General features: G+C 50.4%; 1 protein-coding gene across 2 annotated transcripts; it reads left to right on the forward strand.

Annotated features, from left to right (window-relative positions):
- The first annotated feature begins 369 nt into the window (after window positions 1-369).
- Window positions 370-18,806, forward strand: Ssuh2 (ssu-2 homolog). Of its 2 annotated transcripts, none has more exons than XM_032907433.1 (12): window positions 370-397; window positions 3,825-3,923; window positions 4,281-4,362; window positions 6,050-6,182; window positions 7,914-7,974; window positions 8,235-8,359; window positions 9,625-9,687; window positions 10,993-11,078; window positions 12,202-12,294; window positions 13,030-13,135; window positions 13,655-13,762; window positions 18,660-18,806. In XM_032907433.1, the coding sequence occupies exons 1-12, from the start codon at window positions 370-372 to the stop codon at window positions 18,804-18,806; spliced, it is 1,131 nt and encodes a 376-aa protein (XP_032763324.1). The 2 variants fall into 2 exon arrangements, with proteins under 2 accessions (XP_032763324.1, XP_032763325.1); XM_032907434.1 differs by having other exon boundaries at window positions 6,053-6,182.
- The last annotated feature ends 333 nt before the right edge of the window (window positions 18,807-19,139 follow it).

Here is a 19,139-nt window from a genome sequence, read left to right on the forward strand (position 1 = left end):
GGACTTAAAATCCTGCTCTCAGCTGGTATATGGAGAACCAAGATGACCTGGTACTCAGGCTTATGTCAGACAGAGAAGGATTTGAATCTTGGCTGGGAACAATAGCAGGATGTGAGTATCCCACACTGAATGTAGCAGGGACTCAGGTCTCTAGACGTTTCCACGTGAGCTTGGCAAGTGAAAGGCTCTGGTGGGACTCTCAAGGACCTGGGATGTAGGGCGGGGCTGTGCTCTGACGGACATATGGTGGCTTTGCCTCTGTTACGTCCACATCAGTAACAATGGGCTGGGAGGGGCAGAGGGGAGTTCGTCAGATTGGAACCTCGGTCCTCAGGAGCATACACTCATACTTGGCAGGGCGTCTCGACCATGGACAGGGACACGAGTGAGGACGACAGTGAGTAGAGCCTGGGATGGAGGGGGTCTCTTCTGTAGTCAACACTGAGTAAGACCTGGCTTCTCATCACCTGCCTTCCATCAACATCTCTGTCCTGATCATCTGTCTTCCTTTCTTTATGCTGGAAAGGCAGTCTGTGGCAGCCCACATGTGCCTTGGGGCAATGGGCAGAAAGCCATAGCTACCCCACAGACATCTTTCTGCCTACTATGGCCTGTCCATGTCTGCTGGTTCTTTCTTCCTTTCTTTCTCCACGTGACTGTGACCACTCTCTTCTCCAGACAAATAGAAGCCTGAAAACCTCGGGCTTTTTCTATCACACTCCCAGGTGCAGCTAAAGCCACAGAGCCATTGCCCAATCCTCCATTCCCTCCTGCTTGCTCATTGCCGCTGGTGTCACAGCCCTGGTGACCCCAGTCTGTCATTAGCAGGACAGAAATGCCATGGGATCGAAGGGCTGCTTAAAACCCAAGGAAGGAAACAAGTTTCAGAGGAAATGGACTGTGTTTAAATAAAGGAAAATTTTCTCCCTGAGTTGGAACAGGCAATGCGGAGGTGATTGGTGCTGCAGCAGATGGAGGGATGGGGACTTTTTCAAGTCCTGGCTTTGGTTTGGATTGTGTCGTCTTGGGCCAAGACACTTAACATCTCTGAGCCTCCATTTTTTTTCCCAGTGTAAAAGGAAACTAGGTTAGCAGGTCTCAATGTGAAGGTGTGGGTTCAGTGACATTGAATGGCTTTTCTGAGGGTCCAATGAAAGGCTCAACACGTTTGTAGGGAGTCCTAGAGAGGTCCGTGACGCAGGAGCATCATGAACCCTAGAACTGAGGTCTTTCCATACCCAGTGCCATCTTTTTATTTTTTATTTTTCCTTAAGCTGGGGGTCCTCAGCAGACTTTGGGTTCACAGATGATTTTCCCTTCCCTCAGGCTAGGCTAGCCAGTCAGATCTAGACTCACTCCAGGCTCTTCCTCCTAATCGCTGGCTAACTCAGCTCACTCTAAGTCTTTGAACTTCATTTTCCAAGGCTGTTGGGACTGGAACAGAGAGCAGAAGGCTCGGAGGCAGGGGTGGGATAGGAAGTATGGATTTAGAGGGGTCCGAATGTCTCTTGCACATGCTTACGTGAAGTTCTGGTCACACATACTCATGTACCTATGGGGCACTTTGCACCCCTGATGCTCACGTGTGCCTACTGAATGCCCGCTCTTTCCCCCAGTGTTCAGAGGGGCCGCTCACACACTGAGAGGGCTGAGGAGTGGGGCATGACTTGCTGGGCAGGTGTGGGAAGAGATCCTGGCTCTCTGGAGAGGATCACACTGGGATCCCATTAAGACAGAGAAGGTTCTAAGCCAGACAGAACGGCATTGTGGAAGATAAAAGGCGAGAGGACTTCTTTGTTGACTGTGTTTTCCTCCACAAGAACATTTCCTTTATGTGAAAGAAAATTAGTTTGTGGCTGGCAAGCAGAGACCCTGCCTCTCCATCTGTCATTGCAAGGCAAATCTCAGCAGCAGATTGCTTGGGGACTTAGAGACAGGTGCAGAGGCCCTGGGGACGTGGAGGCAGGGCCTGAGCTCTGAGCACTTCTTTCTGCTCTGCTTGTGTGGGCTGGTGGCCTCAGGTTGAATCTCCAGGCCTCATTTGGGTGTTCTATGAATGGGGAATGTAGCAATCATATAGAATGGGGACAGTGCTTCTGGGTGAACTTAGGTAGCACTGCATTGAGACAGGGTGGGGTACTCAGCCAGATGGCTGCCTCTAAACTCACCCTAATGCCCTGGGGACAAAGTGGCACAATGTGGGTGATCTCTATAGTCCTCTTAAGTTCCTCTTCTAGCTCGGGGAAGTGTGCCCTTCTGAGGGTCACCCTGGAGTCCTTTCTTGTTTGGATAGAATGGTAACATGAATTTAGCCCTGAGGTACTGGGACTGCCCCATAGGTCAGAGTAACTCCAGGTTGATGGATGAAACTGGAGTCGCCCACCTCCCATTCTTTTCTATCTTCCTGTCCCTGTTATTTAGTTGCTAGAAGGTCACTGCAACCACATGGCCTTTCCCTGTCGTTCTTTCAAGGGCAGGAGTTTGATGCCCTAGCTGACCTAAGGCTGCCTGACAGCCAGGGCTGCCCCAGGAGACAGAAGTAGCATTTCTTTCTATACTTGACATTTTCATTGTTGTTTTCTGGCTTAAAGGAACATATATTAAGTTCAGCACAGGGGCAGAGTGGTTTTTTCCTACGCCAAGCTCAGGGCTGGAGGCTACCTCACACAGTCTCATTATATGGGCACCAATGTGACTTCCTTTATTTTGATGGCAGGGCATAGGTTATGCAGATCTGTGTGACATCTGGGATGGCATGTTAGAGAGCCTAGGCTGATAACTACTTGCAGCCATGGTGACCCCAACCCCTCTGGGACTTGTTTACACTCAGCTCTGACCTTGATTTTTGCTGAGCTCTTGGGAACCCAGAAAGACCCCTTAGTCCAGCTTCCACCTTCCTGACCACCCCCTAGTCCTTTGCCACAGGTGAGCATTTTGATAAGCTGGCAGGTGAGGGTCTAAGACAGACAGCAAAATACAGCTCAGGAGCCACCCTGAGCCCTACCTCAGTCCCTACAAATTATTGCAGTGGGACAAAGCCTCACTCTTTTAGCAGGGTGTGACTGTTTTCACGCCAACAGTGATGTCCAGTAAGTGAGACAGGGACCTTTAACCCCACAGAGTCCAAACATCTCTCACCTATCCCTTTATAGCAGCAGCTGATGTCCAGGACATTTTAAATGAACAAATCTCGTTCAAAGCGACAACTCTGGCACCCTGTTACGTTGTATGGCAGCCATCCCTTTCCCCACCAAGAAGGATGCTCTCTCCAGCTAAAAACCTTCAGCTGCATGCTTGTGACTTTGAGAAAAAGCCTCAGAGACATAGGTGTTTTGTTAGAGAAGGATATTTCTAACTCGAAGGATGGCGGGGGCGGGCTGAACTTCATGATACTCCCCTTCTCCTTCCACTGTCCGCAGTCTCAAGTTGCAATCTTTAGCAACCCTCAGCTCTGCCTTCCGCATCGGCCTGACTGCTCTCCTTGAGAGCAGACCTGTTTAGTGTCCTGGTCATCAACTGTATTAACCTAGAAGGAATGGACCATAGCATTTAATTTTGGTGGATGGGAAGATCTAGAGACTTCCCTGATGTTTGTTTTATAGTGGGGTTCAGACCCGGGTCCGTGTGTGTGCTAGAGAAACCTTATACTACTAAACTACACCCTCAGCTTCAATCTTGATCGAAGCACCCTCCCCCAAGGAATGGGGTGTTTGTGTTCCTTCTCCTTTAGCTCCCCCTGAGTTGCTGCTGACTCTGCCCTATCTCCCCAGATGTTGCAATGTTGGCTTTCCGTGTCCCACCCCTGACTCTTTGTGTCATGGCAGGCATGGCTGACCTCAGCTTTGAGGCTGAGAGTCCTGTGATGCCCCCTGATGAGCTCCTGGAGGGATTGCCCAGCTTTGACTGGCTTCTTCAAGGGCGCGGTGAGTCAGGGGTCAAGGCACTGTAGCTTGCAGGGGTTCTTGCGGCTGGGGAGTGGTTAGTGCCATGCTAAGCAAGCCCTTCTTTCTCCTGGAGGTGTAAGGTCCTTGTCTTGGCCAAGTGGGAGGTGGGATAGGATAGAGAATGGGGACAATTCTATGGCCCTGAAATTCTTCTTCCTCCTCCCAGTCCTCCTATTCCTCCTAGTCTTCCTCCTTTCTTCTTACTCTTTCTATAGCACAGGCTAGACTTGAACTCATTCTGTAGCCAAGGCTGGTCTTGAACTAGCACCAAGTCAGCTTTCATTACACCAATTCCTGTTGTTAGTCAGGGCGATGTCTTCTCTCCCTCTCCTCTAGGAAGGCAGGTCTTCTTCCCGCCCTTGGAGGCCCTGGGGAGGTCACAGGAGCCTACATGTTGGTCTTCAGTCCTGGGGTACAGGTGAGTAGCAGTGCATGTCCACACACCCTTTGTGGGTTTCCCCACAGGAGCTCTCTCTGGAGGTACTAAGCCCCAACACTGCCCCAGAAGTCATTCAGAAACCTTCTAGGGGATAACGTCCCCATCCCAGACCCACCAAGTCAGATCTCCCTGGGGATGTGGCCTGGGAATCTGGAGGGTGCCAGGCTCTCCAAGGGTGGAGGCCATAGACCGTATCAGGGCTTTGCAAACTCTGGCCTTTGGGCCAAACCCAGCCCCCAGGCTGTTTCTGTAAGTCCTGTAATACTGGAATCCAGCCACGCTCAATTGTGTGTGTATTGTCCATGGCTGCCTTTGCCCTGCCACGGCAGAGCTCCAGAGACACTGCTTGTCTGGCCCATGACACTCACTGACTCTGGTTCTCCATTGCTGAAGTCCTCTGTCCCCCAATCCTTTTCCTGGGGAACCCATGCATACCCTTTCTGGTTTGAGAGGAGCTGTCACAGAGCTCTGGGTTCCAGCCAGCTCTGTGCAGAAGGGATGCGGTGGGGCCCCTTCCCGAGTGTACGATGGAGCTGAGCTTGTGGTCTGTCTAGAGGGGTCTCCTGGGGTCCCCATCTCTCCGGATGCACACACTTCTGTTCTGTGTCTGCTTCTCTGGCCCAGCTTGAACTCATGTGGCACCAGCTGGCTGGCTGGCTCTGTCGACCACTTGGGACACCACACTAGCTCTGGCTGTGCAGGGAACAATGGGATTTAGGGGTAGCGTGCACATGGTCTACTAGGCACTGGGGAGACTGAGGATGTGGGAAGGCTCTTTACTGAGGTGTTTGGGGGAAGGGCATCGTGAGGAGGCACCTGGATTTCAGAGAGAAAGCTTTCCAGAGATAGGGGCGGCCAGTACCTATTCCACCACATTCAGGCTAAGCCTGCTGGGCTGGCCCTCAGCTAGTATCTTTCATGCTCACAATTCTTCTGGACAAGAACCAGTTCCCTGAGGGAGGGGACCTTATGTAGTTGGTTTCTGTCTCCTTAGAACTATGTGACATCATCTCTAGACCCTCTGTAGAAGCAGTATCATCCATCTGGTACAGTTTGGAGATGAGACAGCCTGGGGGCTTCTGTGCCAGAGACTTGATCCCCTAGAGCCCCTCATTAAAGGGCTTTGAGGGCACTGACCTTGACATTGGATTCACCCCTTGCTAGCCACAGCTGAATGGTCTGTTGGGAGGGTGGGAAGAGTTGGGGGTGGGTCTTGCTGGAGGAAGTAGGTCCTTGTGCTCTCTGCTTCCTCTCTGCTCTGCACCTCCCCATGCTCCCACCATGGTACTCTGCCCCACCCTGGGCTCAGAAGCATGGAGCCAAGGAACCACGGAAACTATCAGCCCCAAGTCATCTTTCCTCTCTTTAAGTTGTCTTTCCCAGGTGACTCCTTTATTATTATTTTTTAAATTGGCAATTTCTCCAGGCTCCATACTTGGCCTAATATGGGTTTGAGGCCATCTAGAATGCCCTACCGACCTTGGGCATCCTGTCATGTGGTCCCCTTGGCTAGAAGTCTCCTGCACAGAGTCCGCAGCACAGTCAGGCCTTCAGGCCTTGGATCTTTGCCTCGTAGGGCCCCAGTGCTCCCCAATACACTAAGGGACTGGTTGTGATAAACCCACAGGTTCCTCCCAAGACCTATGTTCCTATGCCCTCTCCCCAGCAGAGTCCCTGTGGTGACAGAGGAGGTGGCCCGTGAAGCCTTGCTCAGTTTCGTGAACTCCCAGTGCTGCTACAGCAGTGCTGCTGCTGGTGACCTCATCATCCAGGAGTTGAGGCAGCAAACTCTCTGCAGGGTAGGAAGGCCATATCTGGGCACCTGGGCACACTGGGAAAGGGGCACTGGTCCTGGGGGTGCATGCAAGAGAGCATGTCATATGTCCTCACTGTTCATCACACTGTAGTGTTGTCTCCAGTGTCTGGAGCCAACACCAGAGATCAGAAGAGGCTGAGACACTTGACCAATTAGTTACCATAGATGTGATGGTTCCTGGGCTCAAAGTCAGGCTTACTGGCTTGAAATCTGGACCTCCTTGCACCCTTTCACGAGGCACAGGCTAAAGAAGGAGCCTCTGTTTTAAGGACCCTGAGTCACCTCCATGTCTCACAAGCCATGCCTGTACCTTAGAACTGGGAGCATCTCACCTCTGACAGCCACACTGCAGAAGGTGCTTTAATCATCTCCACCAACAGGGCTTGGGGTCAGACTCAGGTCACATTTACTAGTGTCATGGTCCTTGTCTCTGATGAGAGCACATCAAGTGTAAGTCAGACCATGGCAGTGGTTAGGTCCCAGGTGAGGAGGAAACAGCTAGTGTAGCAATGTGGCCTGGGCAAAGGGGCCAACCTTTCTGGCCTCCGTTACCTTTCTCATAAGATAGAGACAGGATGAGGGGGCAGTTTGGTCAGTAAGATGCTTGCTACACAGGCACAATGATCCGAGCTCAGCCCCCAGAACCCACACTTAAAAGCTGGATGGGGTTGAAATCCCTTTAGCTCCTTCAGTCCTTTCTCTAACTCCGCCAATGGGGACCCCGTTCTCAGTTCAATGGTTGGTTGCAAGCTTCCGCCTCTGTATTTGTCAGGCTTGGCAGAGCCTCTTAGGAGACAGCTATATCAGGCTCCTGTCAGCATGCACTTCTTGGCATCAACACCCCATAAAAACAACAATACCAACCAACCAGAGCTTCTAGGACTAAACCACCATCCAAACACTACACATGGACAGACCTGTGGCTCCAACTGCATATGTAGCAGAGGATGGCCTTGTTGGGTACCAATGGGAGCAGAAGCCCTTGGTCCTGACAACGCTCGATCCCCCAGTGTAAGGGAATATCAGGGCAGGGAGGCGGGAAGGGGTGGGTAGATGGATGGGAGGCACTCTCATAGAAGAAGGGGGGATGGGATAGGGGAGATTATGGATTGGAAACTGGGAAAGGGGATAACATTTGAAATGTAAATAAAAAAATCCAATTAATAAAAAAGCTGGATGTGGTAGTATGTGCCTTTAACTCCAGCACTGGGGGAGCAGAGACAGGAGGATCCCCGGGGCTCTGTAGCTGGCCAGCTTAGCCAGTTGGTCAGTTTCAGACCAGAGAGAGACCCTGCATCAAAAAAGAAGGTAGATAACTCCTGAGGACACCGGAGGCTATCCTCTGACCTCCACATGCATGCAAATGTACACACATACCATCCCAGCACCTCAGGCCCAGGTGAGACCGAAGGCCCCTTCTCATGCTAGGTCTGTGCATAAGGATTAAGGTGAAGGATGCTGTTGTAAGTCAGGGGTGCTTAGAGCAGGGAACCTGGGGCTTCTGTGTACTATGGGCAAGCATTGCCCTGTACAGGAATTACTGAGTAGATGGTTCCTCTGTGGAACGTCACAGAGAGTTGGGCTTGCTCTGGGTGGGCAACCTTAATAGCAAGGCTCACCCTTTGGTTCCCGGCAGCCCCTGCATGTGGAAGTTTCATTCTTTTGCAGCATAGAAGGGACAATGTTTGTGACATACTGGTGTTTTCCTCTGTAGTATCGGCTGGAGACCTTCAGCGAATCCAGAGTCAGCGAGTGGACATTTCAGCCTGTAACCAGTGAGTGAACTGTCTGGAGTCAGTTTGCTTGGAAGGGACAAAGCTGGGGCTTGGGGACCGTCTCACAATGTGGCTCAACTACTAACACTGACTCCGATGCTCACCTTTGTGGAACCTCAGCTATTCCACTGAGTACAAAATGATGGGATGATGTCAGCTCATGATGTGCACCAAGGAGCGTGCTTTGCTGTGTGGTGATTACTCAAAAGCTTTTCCCCTTTTGTCCTTTACTGTCCTTATGATGACCCTGTCTGTGTCAGACCACTCAGTGGACGGGCCACAGAGAGGCACCTCCCCCAGGCTTTGGGATATGAAGGTCCAGGTGCCTCCGATGTTTCAGGAAGACACCAGGAAGTTCCAAGTGCCCCACTCCTCCCTGGTTAAGGTAATGGCTAATTAGATCATCTGTATCACTCTCTAAGTCTGTTTCCCGGGTTCTCTATCTGTCATCAGGCTTTCTTCTCTGAGAAAGGGCACCTCAAACTCAGCCTGGTAGGTTACTCCTGGGGTAAAAGTAAAATCCAGCTTAAGAACAGCATGTCTTTGGGAGGTAGCATCACACAGTGGGGAGGCAGGCAGCATTCACACAGTGGGGGGGCATCGTCAGCTCGGGAGAGCCAGGGACAGCATTCCCAGGGCATCTGTGCATGTACGTGCTTGGTTTTCATCTGACAGTAAGGTAAGTGGGGGGAGTCAATGAAATGGACATGAGCTAAAATCTGAAACATGGTGGACAGATAGATCACTTGCTGAGCGAGCACAGGGGCCGAGTTTGGAGTCTTAGCACACACATATAAGCTTGCACCTATAACGCCATCCTTGGGGAAGGAGAGACAGGAGGACCTCTGGGGCTCACTAGCCATCCAGCCTAACCAAATGGGTGAGCTCTGGGTTCAATGAGAGGTCCTTTCTCACAACGTAAGGTGGAGAGTGATTGAAGAAGACACTTAACAATGACCTCTGGTTTCCATGTGGCTGTGCACTCATAAGCACACAACATTCATACCCCCAAACACACCCACATACTCTATTGAGCTTTCCCTGGGCTGTCAGCAGGACAGTAAGTTTGATGTTCATCTGCTGTATAGAAATCTGTCTTAGCAAGAAGTGTGGGAAACCTGGTGGTTGATTGACACCCTCGTTTGGTTCTTGTTTCACAGTTGGCTGTTTTCTCATTAGGCCTTGATTTAGGAATGTAATTTGACTCTGTGAGTTCTCATAGTTACCAGATGTGTAAGAGGTCACAAGAGCATTCCACTCTTTTCCAAACCGTGCAAAATCTTTCATTGGATGATAGGTTCTAGCAGCTAGCTTCTTGCCTTTCACACAAACCTTGTCCATCTTGTGTGTTCTCAAAGCCCAGGTGAAGGAGCTACTAGGTGGCTGCATTGCCACCAGCCTTGGTGGTTTAGTCTGCCAGGAAACTAGAATATGAGCTAGTTTGAGAACTCAGGGAACCCCCTTTTTAGTTTGTCAGAAAGCCTGAGCTCGGCTTAAGGATGTGCTAACATGAGACCTTGGCATCCCAGGCCTTTTTGGGTTCCCAGCTACCTGGAAGAACCCCTTACCCTTACTTTTCCCTATGGCATCCTAGGGTTGGGAGGGATCCTACTTAAGGACATCCACCCAATGAGAATTCTTCCATTTCAGGAATGTCACAAATGCCACGGGCGTGGCCGCTACAAGTGCAGCGGCTGCCATGGGGCTGGCATGGTGAGTCAGGAGTGAGTCATATGACCAAATGACCCTGTGTGAGTGTTGGGGTGGGCAGAGGGATGGCAGGGTAGGTAAGAGCCTAGAGAATCCCTGCAACTCACATGGGCCATCTCCCCTTTCTAAGTCTTCAATTTCCTATCTGTGATTGGGACAATCAGATTGGGTGCCTCCAGAGACCCCCTCAAACGTGGAGGATTCTTGAGGTCTCACCTTCCACCTGACAAGCTTTGAGGATCTACATGGGGATGAGCCCTGTAAGAGAGTGGGCCTTAAGACTTTGTTGCTAAAATGCCTTCCCAAGGCACGATGAAAACAATGTGTATCCCTTCTATGGTTCCAGAGACAATTTTACCCAAGTTCATTCTGGAGAACCAATGAGTTTACTGGGATTCTTTAGAACGCATAGATGGGGGTTGCTCATAGAGGTGTGGTTGTTCAGGTGAAGGTCTTGTGACCCTTCCCGCTGCTCCATGAGGGGCATAAGCAGTCAACAACACCAACTTTTATGATCCTTTGCAGGGGGCACAGCTATTCGAATGCCCCAAGATGGTTGATGGTCACTTGGCTGCGAGGGCAGTCACTCATGACAGACCCCTCCGTGAAGGATGGCCAAGAACATGGGAGGCGGACACAGAGAGGGGAAGTTTAGAGGGCTTGGGAAATGAAGTAGAGGGAGCTTGAATCATCTGCCCAGGCAGCAGCAGCATGTCATGACATCTTGGGTTTGTAAAGGACAGAATCCATTGGCTCTGGGGGTCTAGTTTAAGCCAAGGCTCCCTGTCATCTGATGCACACTGATCACATGTGGTCCTATCTTGTCTCTCTCCCCATCAAGGGGTCTGCTGGGCACCCACCTCTCACCTGATTACTGCGTGTCCTGGTGAGCTATACCTAGCTTTTCTCTCCTCTCCATGTCTCCTGTCATTCTCCTCCTGTGGCATCTGCAGCCCCACCCCCACTCAGGCTCCCAGTGACCTTTCTTTTCTTTCCTCCTTCCTGCTTTTCTATCCCCTCTCCCTCCTCCCTGAGCTTGCTTTGGACATTAAGAGTCCACCCTTGGGTGCTTTCCTAAAAAGGACCTCTGACCTTCACCCTGGTGGTCAGCCACTATGCTCCTGGCTCCTCCCAGACGCTTGATTGAAGGCAGGTCTTGGGGCCTGAGGGTGGGGATCAGAGAGGAGGCTATGGCTCAAAGGAGGAAGAGACCTGGGTCAGGGTCACGGCACTGTGTTGGGAGCTAGTCTCAGGGTGGCCTGGGTCCTGCTTCTGGGAGCCAGCAGCTGAGGTTGGACATGTTCACAGGTGAGGTGTTCGTCCTGCAGTGGCACCAAGCGCAAAGCCAGGCAGCCCCGGAGATGCCATATGTGTTCTGGCTCTGGCCGACGCAGGTAGGAGTGAGTGGGTTTGTGATGGGTGGGAGAAGGCTCTCTGGTCTTAGGTTTCTTTCTGGACACTGTGCCCTGGAAGGGGCATGGTTCCTTGTCTCTTTCTGCAGCACCCCCAGAGTCTGTGCATAACTGATACTCTTGGACTCTGTGTGTGGGTGTGGGAAGGCTTGCCTCATGGCCTCATCAAGAAGTCACCAATAGCACATGGGGCAAAAGGGAGGATGAGGCTCTATTAGGAGGTGGGGAGTAGGGAGGAGCTCCAAGTAAAGCTAGCTAGAAGGGCGGTTTTAAACTCCGAGCATGAACTCTTGGCAAAGCCTTCTTCATACCTCAGAGTGGGGCCTAGTTGGAGGAGCTATTTGTCTAGTTGGTTGGCTGAACAACCCACACATTTCATCTCTGCTCTTGGGACTTTGTAAACAGTGCGTGGTGACATCTTGTAACCCGTGTCTTCTCACTATTTATAAGGTTTAAAGGGGAACAGGAAAACAACAAGGAAGGGAAAATGTTAAAAATTAGGTTGGGTAATAGTCAAACCTTGCTGGCCAAGCTTTTTTGAACCTGTTACCAGGACTGGTGAAAATTGTCTTTGGGTTAGAACCTTAGTTTATTTTGTTTTTCGAGTAATATAACTGAGTTCAAATTGGCTGTGGCAAAAAAGTACACTGATAGGCCCAAACAACTGTACAGCCCAAGAATATATTTCAGGGATGGCATCAGGTCTAGCTGGATCCAGGTGCTTAAAAATGGTGTCACCCAGCAGGAACAGTGAGAGGACCAGGTTAAGCAGCCCAGTGGGAAAGGATTTTCTTTTCCAAACAGTTCTAAGGGTGGTTCTCATTGCATCAACTTGGGCCCATGTTTGTGTTAGCTTGTTTTTGCCCCAGAGATGGAATGAGGTAGCCATCTAGGTAACCAGCTAGGCTGAGATCCCAGGATGGCCACAGAGGGAGGGTGAGAACAAAAACTGAAAATAACCAAGGTCTGGGTATGGCTGGGTAGTCTCTTAGGGGGATACTAGGGCCCAGTTGTCAGAGGTGGGAGGGTGACAGTGGACAGGCAGGTACATGCCACCACAGCAAGGGAGTCTTCTACTGAAGAGGGTTGCTCACTGTGGATACAGGTGCAGTACGTGCTCTGGGAGGGGCAACAAGACATGTGCCACCTGCAAGGGGGAGAGGAAGCTGGAGCACTTTGTCCAGCTGGTCATCATGTGGTAAGTGACACCTAGGTGCCTGCCCTGGAGGTGGGGAATGTACCTCCACCACCTGGTCCAGGGACCTTTTCCTCATGGGGGTTCCCACCTGATTCAGGAAGGAGAGGCTCTGGGGTTAGGGATACAGACTGGCTTTGTCTCTGAGTTTATTTTTATTCTAATTTTAAGTTGTTTTTTTTTCCTGGGTGAGTATGAGCATGTTCAAATGTTCAGGTGCATGTGTACATGTGCGGGCACGTGAGTACTGTGGCCCTCACGTGGAGGTCAGAGGGCGACAACCTGCAGGAGTTGGTTCTCTCCTTCTGCTGTGTGGGATCCAGATACTGAACTCAGTGTGCCAGGCTTGGGGCAAGCACCATTCCCCACCGAGGCCACTTCACCTGCTCTAGCTTCGAGTCCATGTTCTGTCATGATCACCGGCTAGGGCAGCAGTCACTGAGCACCTAACTCTGATGCCTAGGATAAAACTCTCCGTACCTTAGGTCAGCCAGGGGTGTGCTCCTATAATGAAGTCTTTGTCCTGCACATGGCTAAACAAGCAAGGGTGCAGGGGGACTGGATCCTGGAAGGCCAGGACACTGAGCTTGGAGAGGCTGTGCACTCCCTCCAGCTCCCAGCCCTGCCCCAAGGCTGTGACTCCTTCTGGTCCCCCAGGCCTTGACCCCACTCAGCTTAGGTGTGTTGACCACTGATGTGAAGCCTGTGGTCTGCTTCCCTTCCCCCCTCTCCTCTCAGGAAGAACAGCCTGTTTGAGTTTGTGTCCCCACACCACCTCCACTGCCCTGGGGAGCTGCTCGCCAAAGCCAGAGGGGAAAACCTCTTCAAGGATGAGAATGCTACGGTAAGGGGGGTGCCTTGTGCCCAGGTGGCAAGGAAGTTTGCATCCGAGAGACTGGCTGGAGCATCTGGACCTCTGTGGGGTTCAGAGCAGGGGGATGTTGAGTGGATGTGGAAAACGGCATTGAGTTGCCAGTGTCATGAACCAAAGAGGGAGCAGTACGGGAAATAGGCTTGCACACAGTATGCAGTTTAAATGTTGTTGTGACACATGATTCACTTGCTTTAGTCTCGGCTGTATTTCAGCACTTAGCATGACGCTCATCACAGAGTAGGTCCACAGAAAGGGTCTTCCGGGTAACATGAGATGCAGTTGGAGGTGTAGGCTCTTTGTACCCCCTTTTGCCCTGGACTCTTTGAGCCAATAAGTGGTGAATGGTGACTAAAGAGGTTTCCTCAGTTTGCTGTGTAGCCTTGGAGTCTTTCCCTCCATCCTCTGGGCCTCCTCTTCTGTCTAGTGGAGTCAGCCCTGGCATCTTCCTTAGCACCACGAAAGTGAGGTGCTCTGCTTGTCTCTCTCCAGGTGTACCCCATTGTGGATTTTCCCCTGAAGGACATCTCTCTGGCCTCCAAGAGGGGCATTGAGGAACACAGCGCCATGCTGTCCTCCCGTGCTCGCATCCTTCAGCAGGTGAGATGGGAACTGAGGATTACGGCTTGGCTTGGGGATGCTTCAGAGCTGAGGCAGTGTGGCTGGAGTTGAGGGCCAGCATCTGAGGCTTGAAGGGGCACGCGGAACCATCAGTCACTGGGAGAGAGACCTGGTGGGTTTATTCACAGGAAATGAGCCCTAGTGTGATTTTGAGTTTAAATCTCTCGTATTTAGAGAGCAGAAAGGAAATCCAGCATCTTGGCCTTTGGCAGGTGCACGGCTGCATTTGGGCAGTTTCTCTAGGAGCCACTAGGTGGCAGTAGTACCTCTAGAAACACCATAGACTAGCCAAAGAGTACCGTTCTTGAGGGTCTGGAGAGATTATTTAATGAGTAAATTGCTTGCTTTGCAAGAGTGAGGACTTGAATTTGGATCCCAAGTACCCACATAAAAATCTTGCTGTAGTGGTTTCTGAGAGACAGGCCGCTTTTTGGGGTTTGCTGATTAGCTTGTCTGGTTTAGTGGGACACCTTGTCTCAAAACCCAACCAAACCAACCAACCAACCAACCAACCAACCAACCAACCAACCAACCAAACAAACAAACAAACAAACAAACACCAGAGCTGAACAGAGAAAGATCCTCAGTATTGACCTCGGGGAACACCCTGTGTTTGAGGTTAGTTGTAGGGAGTCTGGGCCTTGCACAGCGCTCACTTAGATTCAGGGGCTCCTGCATCCTCACGTGACCTTGGGACCGTTGGTTTCTTACCTGAATGCTGGGCGCGTAAGGGTTTACAGGGAGCTTTTACAATGACCCCACCCCCATCCGGCCTAATGTGGAGCCCTTTTCTCTACACATTTCTCCTGTTGGAAAGAGAGAGAAGTGAAGTTCGCCTGGGGCCTGGAAGGGGACTTAAGTGAGCTTCAGCCATTGCAAACTCCATTGCCTCCCAGGGTCTGGAGATTATTTAGGTGGTCCTCTGAAGATTCAGCTCCACTCAGCTTCCTGTCTACATGTGGTAGGGAGTTTTCAGATGTCCTAGCATCTGGACATTTACATGAAACCTTCTGACTTTTCAATATCCTAACAGAATCTGGACTAATAGTCTCTATGGTATTCCCCCGATCTGCTCTCACGAATGCTAGCCCAGAGAGTAGAAGCAATTCAATAGGAATGGCAATTCTTTACTAGCAATTCTGGCAGTTAGTACAGGCTTTTGGGGGTCTGGGGTATGGGACTCTAGGCCTTGTCAGTCGTCCAGACACTGCAGGGCACACCTGGTTAGTACCTGTTTCTCAGCTCTGTCACTCTCTGGAGGTTTGGACTCCCCCTTTCTCCAAACTTCAGCATTTATAAAGTGGTGGGGCTGGTTCTTGTCTCGGATTGGGCTCCACAGAAGCATTCCTGAGACATGTCTATGTGCGTGTCACTTACCAAGGAAGGGGTACTCGAAGGGTTGGGGATGACGAGAGGGGAAACCAAGTCATATTACATGGCAGCCTCAGTTGAACCCAGAGTGGCTCTGAGCTCCTCTCAGTGACTGTGGATGGGGTGAGGTGAAGAAGAAGTCTGTCTAGGTGACACGTCAACCTCAGTCTGATCCCAGACTGATCCCAGTCTGTACTTCCGACAAGTCCCAGTAACCACCTACCTGCCCTGGCTGTGGAAGATAGGCTTCATATCCCTCAGAGTTCTCTGCAGAGAACTGGACTGTGAGGGAGGGGTCCAACCTGGGGGTGAGTACAGCATCAGGCTGTGAGAAAGTGGGAAAGGTGGAAACAGAGCACTGACCGGTCTCCAAAGGAGTAGGCTTTTGCATAGCTGGAGTTTTACAGCTGTTAGCTGAGTAGTTAGAGGGAGAGCCTGGATCCTGGTGGCTCATAGTCTGGGCGTGGTCACCTGTTTCCAGTGCATGAACAAAGGAGATGGAACTAGGGAAACGCAGAGAAAAAAGATTTACTGAGAAGAATAATACATAAAGAAATCTAGTGATTCCCTTCAGGCCTGTCAGGTTTGGGTCCTGGTCAAGGTGTGGTCCTACCCATCGGCTACCCATCAGATTCTATGCTCTCCCCACTTCTGCAAGGTGCCTGACACCTTGTACAACATGGCATCCTTTCCCAGGAGACACAATCCCCCTTTGGCTGTCACCAAGGTTTTCTTTTCTCTGTCTGCCACATAAGAATCCTGGTGGAAAATTCCACTTTCATGGACCCATTATGTCTTTAGTCTGAAAGGGAGGGATGCAAAGTGTCTTTCTAGACTGTGGCCACTCCTACCAGGACGGGTTGTGTTACATGAGGGAGGAGCCCCAAGTTGAGGCATTTACTCTGAGCTTGGTGGAAGGGCCTGGGAATACCCGTAGGTGAGGGACAACATGACTTGAGCAGCTTGTACACAGTGGTCACTGTTTGGGGGCCATCATACTTATGGAGCGGCCAGTGTGAGTTCTTTCATAACCTGCTGCCCTAGAGGACATAGTAGGAGTGGTTAGTGTGGCCTCCAGTCTTCCTCCCATGATCTCATATCAAGCAACGTAATCCGCTGTAGTAAAATCTTGCAGGGGATGTGCACATTAAAAAATATTTTTTAAGGAAATGGAATGATTGAGGTCACAACTGGGATTCTCTTTTCTAATTGTCCTTTGGTCCTGGAGCTAGAGCCACTGATGGTGTTTATTCAATATAGAAAGTGGGGAGTGGAATCCAGATATGAGGAATGGTAGCCATCTCAGAGTACACAGCCCCAGCTGCTGCAAGTGGATATCTAGAATCTTCCCCATGGCAGAGGACACCCAAAAGGCAAACATATAAGGAGCCAATTACAAGGGGACTCTCATTTGAAGGGATGAGGGCATGGGTGATTTTGGATGGAGGTAGGGAGGCTTCTGCTTCCTGTAGAAGGGTCCAAAAGCCGGAGTGCTCCTGACCCTCTGCCTAGGCCTTCTGAGCAGCAGTGTTAGCCTTACCCTCACATGCCCCATTTATTTATGGGAGGTTTTGCGGGGCAATTTTGGGTGAGGAGGCTTCTGTCTTTTGATTTTCAGAATGATTATTTGTGCCATTGCCTCTGGCTTATGAATATGACTTAGTTTTCTTATTTCATTTGGTCATTCCAACTCTAAAACAGTCTTGACCCCATTCCACAGATAAAATGTCAAGGCCTAGAGAAATGGAGCTCAACACCACTCAGGAAAGGGTCATAGAAATTTCTAACCCTGACCCCGGGCACTGTCCTATGTTCCTAGCTCCTCTTCCAGGGTCCTGCTCTGACCCAGTGTTCTTTGGGACGTGTGGGCATTTAGAGAGAAATCCAAGCAGCATCTGGCTTCGGCTTCTTCTCCTCCTGGGGCCTCTGAATGATGAGAGCTACAGGACGGGGCTTCTCTGATGGAAAGGGCTTTCAGTTCTGAGCCTCTCACACCATTTTCTTGGGTTTGGGATATGGAAAGGGCATGGGCAAAAGGCACAGGGCAGACCACAGCAATGCTCTACAGATGTTGTTACTTCAGCATTAGGAATCGCAATTGTATACCAACTGTCGGCTGCCTTTGTCAACAGCAGAATAGTACTAGGAGCCAAAGGTGACAGCAAACCCTCACAGGAGTCCCAGGAGCCCTTCTTTCTTCCTCAGCAGAGCTGGGGTGTGTGAAGGGTTGAACTACCCACTCAGAGAAGGCTGGAGATGAGGCAATGAGGCAGGCTCTGTAGGAGATAGAGTTCTATACCCTCTTATGGGGCAGGGGCAGGTTGTTTAGAAAGAGGTGGGAGGAGATGTTGGGAGATCTGAGCTTGACATGAGAACTGCTAACTGTGAGGAGCCCAGGCTTGAACTGTTTCATATCCCAAACCCGAAGTCTTAAGAACCTCATGCTTACCCATCTACAAAAAAGGGGAACATTTGCGAAAGACTTCTCTGAGACCACGCTGACACACAACTGTGGTGGTGTTTGAGGGACAACTGAGCAGATAACCCTGACAAAATGCAACAAACATTAACCTTTCTTTAACATTTTATCTTAAAATCAAAATCCGAATTGGTAAGCCACTCCAGATATCTCTATGGTAGTTTGGATATGAAACTATTAAACACAACGTTTCCCCACCCCTCTCTAGTACCGCATGGAGACATTTATGCCTCTGGAAATGTCATGTGGCTTCCTTGAAGTCCCCTGGGGATGCCCAGGCTTCACTCCTAGCATTAGACAATGGCTGACGATAAATTAGTTTTTCCTAGGACCTAGGCCATGGGAAGGAGCAGTGATGGTTAGTTGTAATTATTAACTTGACACACTTGAGGGCCAGCCTGGAAGAGTCTCTCCCAATGAGGTTTTGTTCAGACCAGGTTGGCCTGTGGACATCGACTGTGTTCATTGAAATGGTAAGACCCACCCACTGTGCGTAGCACCATTCTCTAGGTTTGAGTCCTAGATTAGGCAAGTGTAAAGTCGGTTGATGAATGCAAGAAAGCATGCGTGCATTCATTCTCTCTCTGCTCTGGACTTTGGATATGACAAACTATTTCAAGTTCCTGCATCAACTCCCCTCAGAGACGGCTGATAACCTGGCTTTATGAGCCCAAATAAGTCCTTTCTCCTCTGAGTTGCTTCTGCTCTGGGTATTTTATCATAGCAGCAGAAATGGAACCATCACAGGAACACAGCAGTATACAAACTACCATAGCGGTATCTGGAGTGACTTACCAATTTGGATTTTGATTTTAAGATAAAATGTTAAAGAAATGTCAATGTTCAGTTGTCCCTCAGCCACCACAGTAGTGTGTCATGTCACCACAGATGCATGTAGAATGGGCCGATCTGGGACATACTGTGCACCCAGTTCTGCATATTACCCTGTAGGGGGAGCTGATGCTGCCTCACAGATGAGTTACTTGAGTACAACTCTGAGGTACATTTGGCCATTTGTTTCCTCAGCGCCAGACCATCGAGCTGATCCCCATCACAGAAGTTCATTACTGGTATCAAGGAAAGACTTCTGTCTACTACATCTATGGCACCGACCACCAGGTGTACGTGGCTGACTACCCTGAGCGATACTGCTGTGGATGCACCATCCTCTGATAGGCACAGCTGTCCCCAGACTCCAATGGTCACATTTGACAAGGGGACAGCAGTACTCTTTGAGTTTAGTTGTGTTGGTGATGTTGGACAACCCCCCATGCAAACCTTGGAAGTCTTTCTGAACAAGTTAATCATCTATCAAGAGTCAACTATTGATGGAGCTCGTTTGGTGAGACCTATGTTTAACTCACAAGAATTCTCCTAACCAAGTTCCTCTAGAATAAAGGTGAGATGCAAGATAAATGGTGGGACTTTGCCTCTTTTCTCCAATCCAAAGCCCCTGTCTGTGTGTGTGGGAACAGGTATCGCTGGTCCCTGTTTTAGTTTGGATTC

The sequence above is a fragment of the Rattus rattus genome, chromosome 6, assembly GCF_011064425.1.
Source record: "Rattus rattus isolate New Zealand chromosome 6, Rrattus_CSIRO_v1, whole genome shotgun sequence".
Lineage (NCBI taxonomy): Eukaryota > Metazoa > Chordata > Mammalia > Rodentia > Muridae > Rattus > Rattus rattus.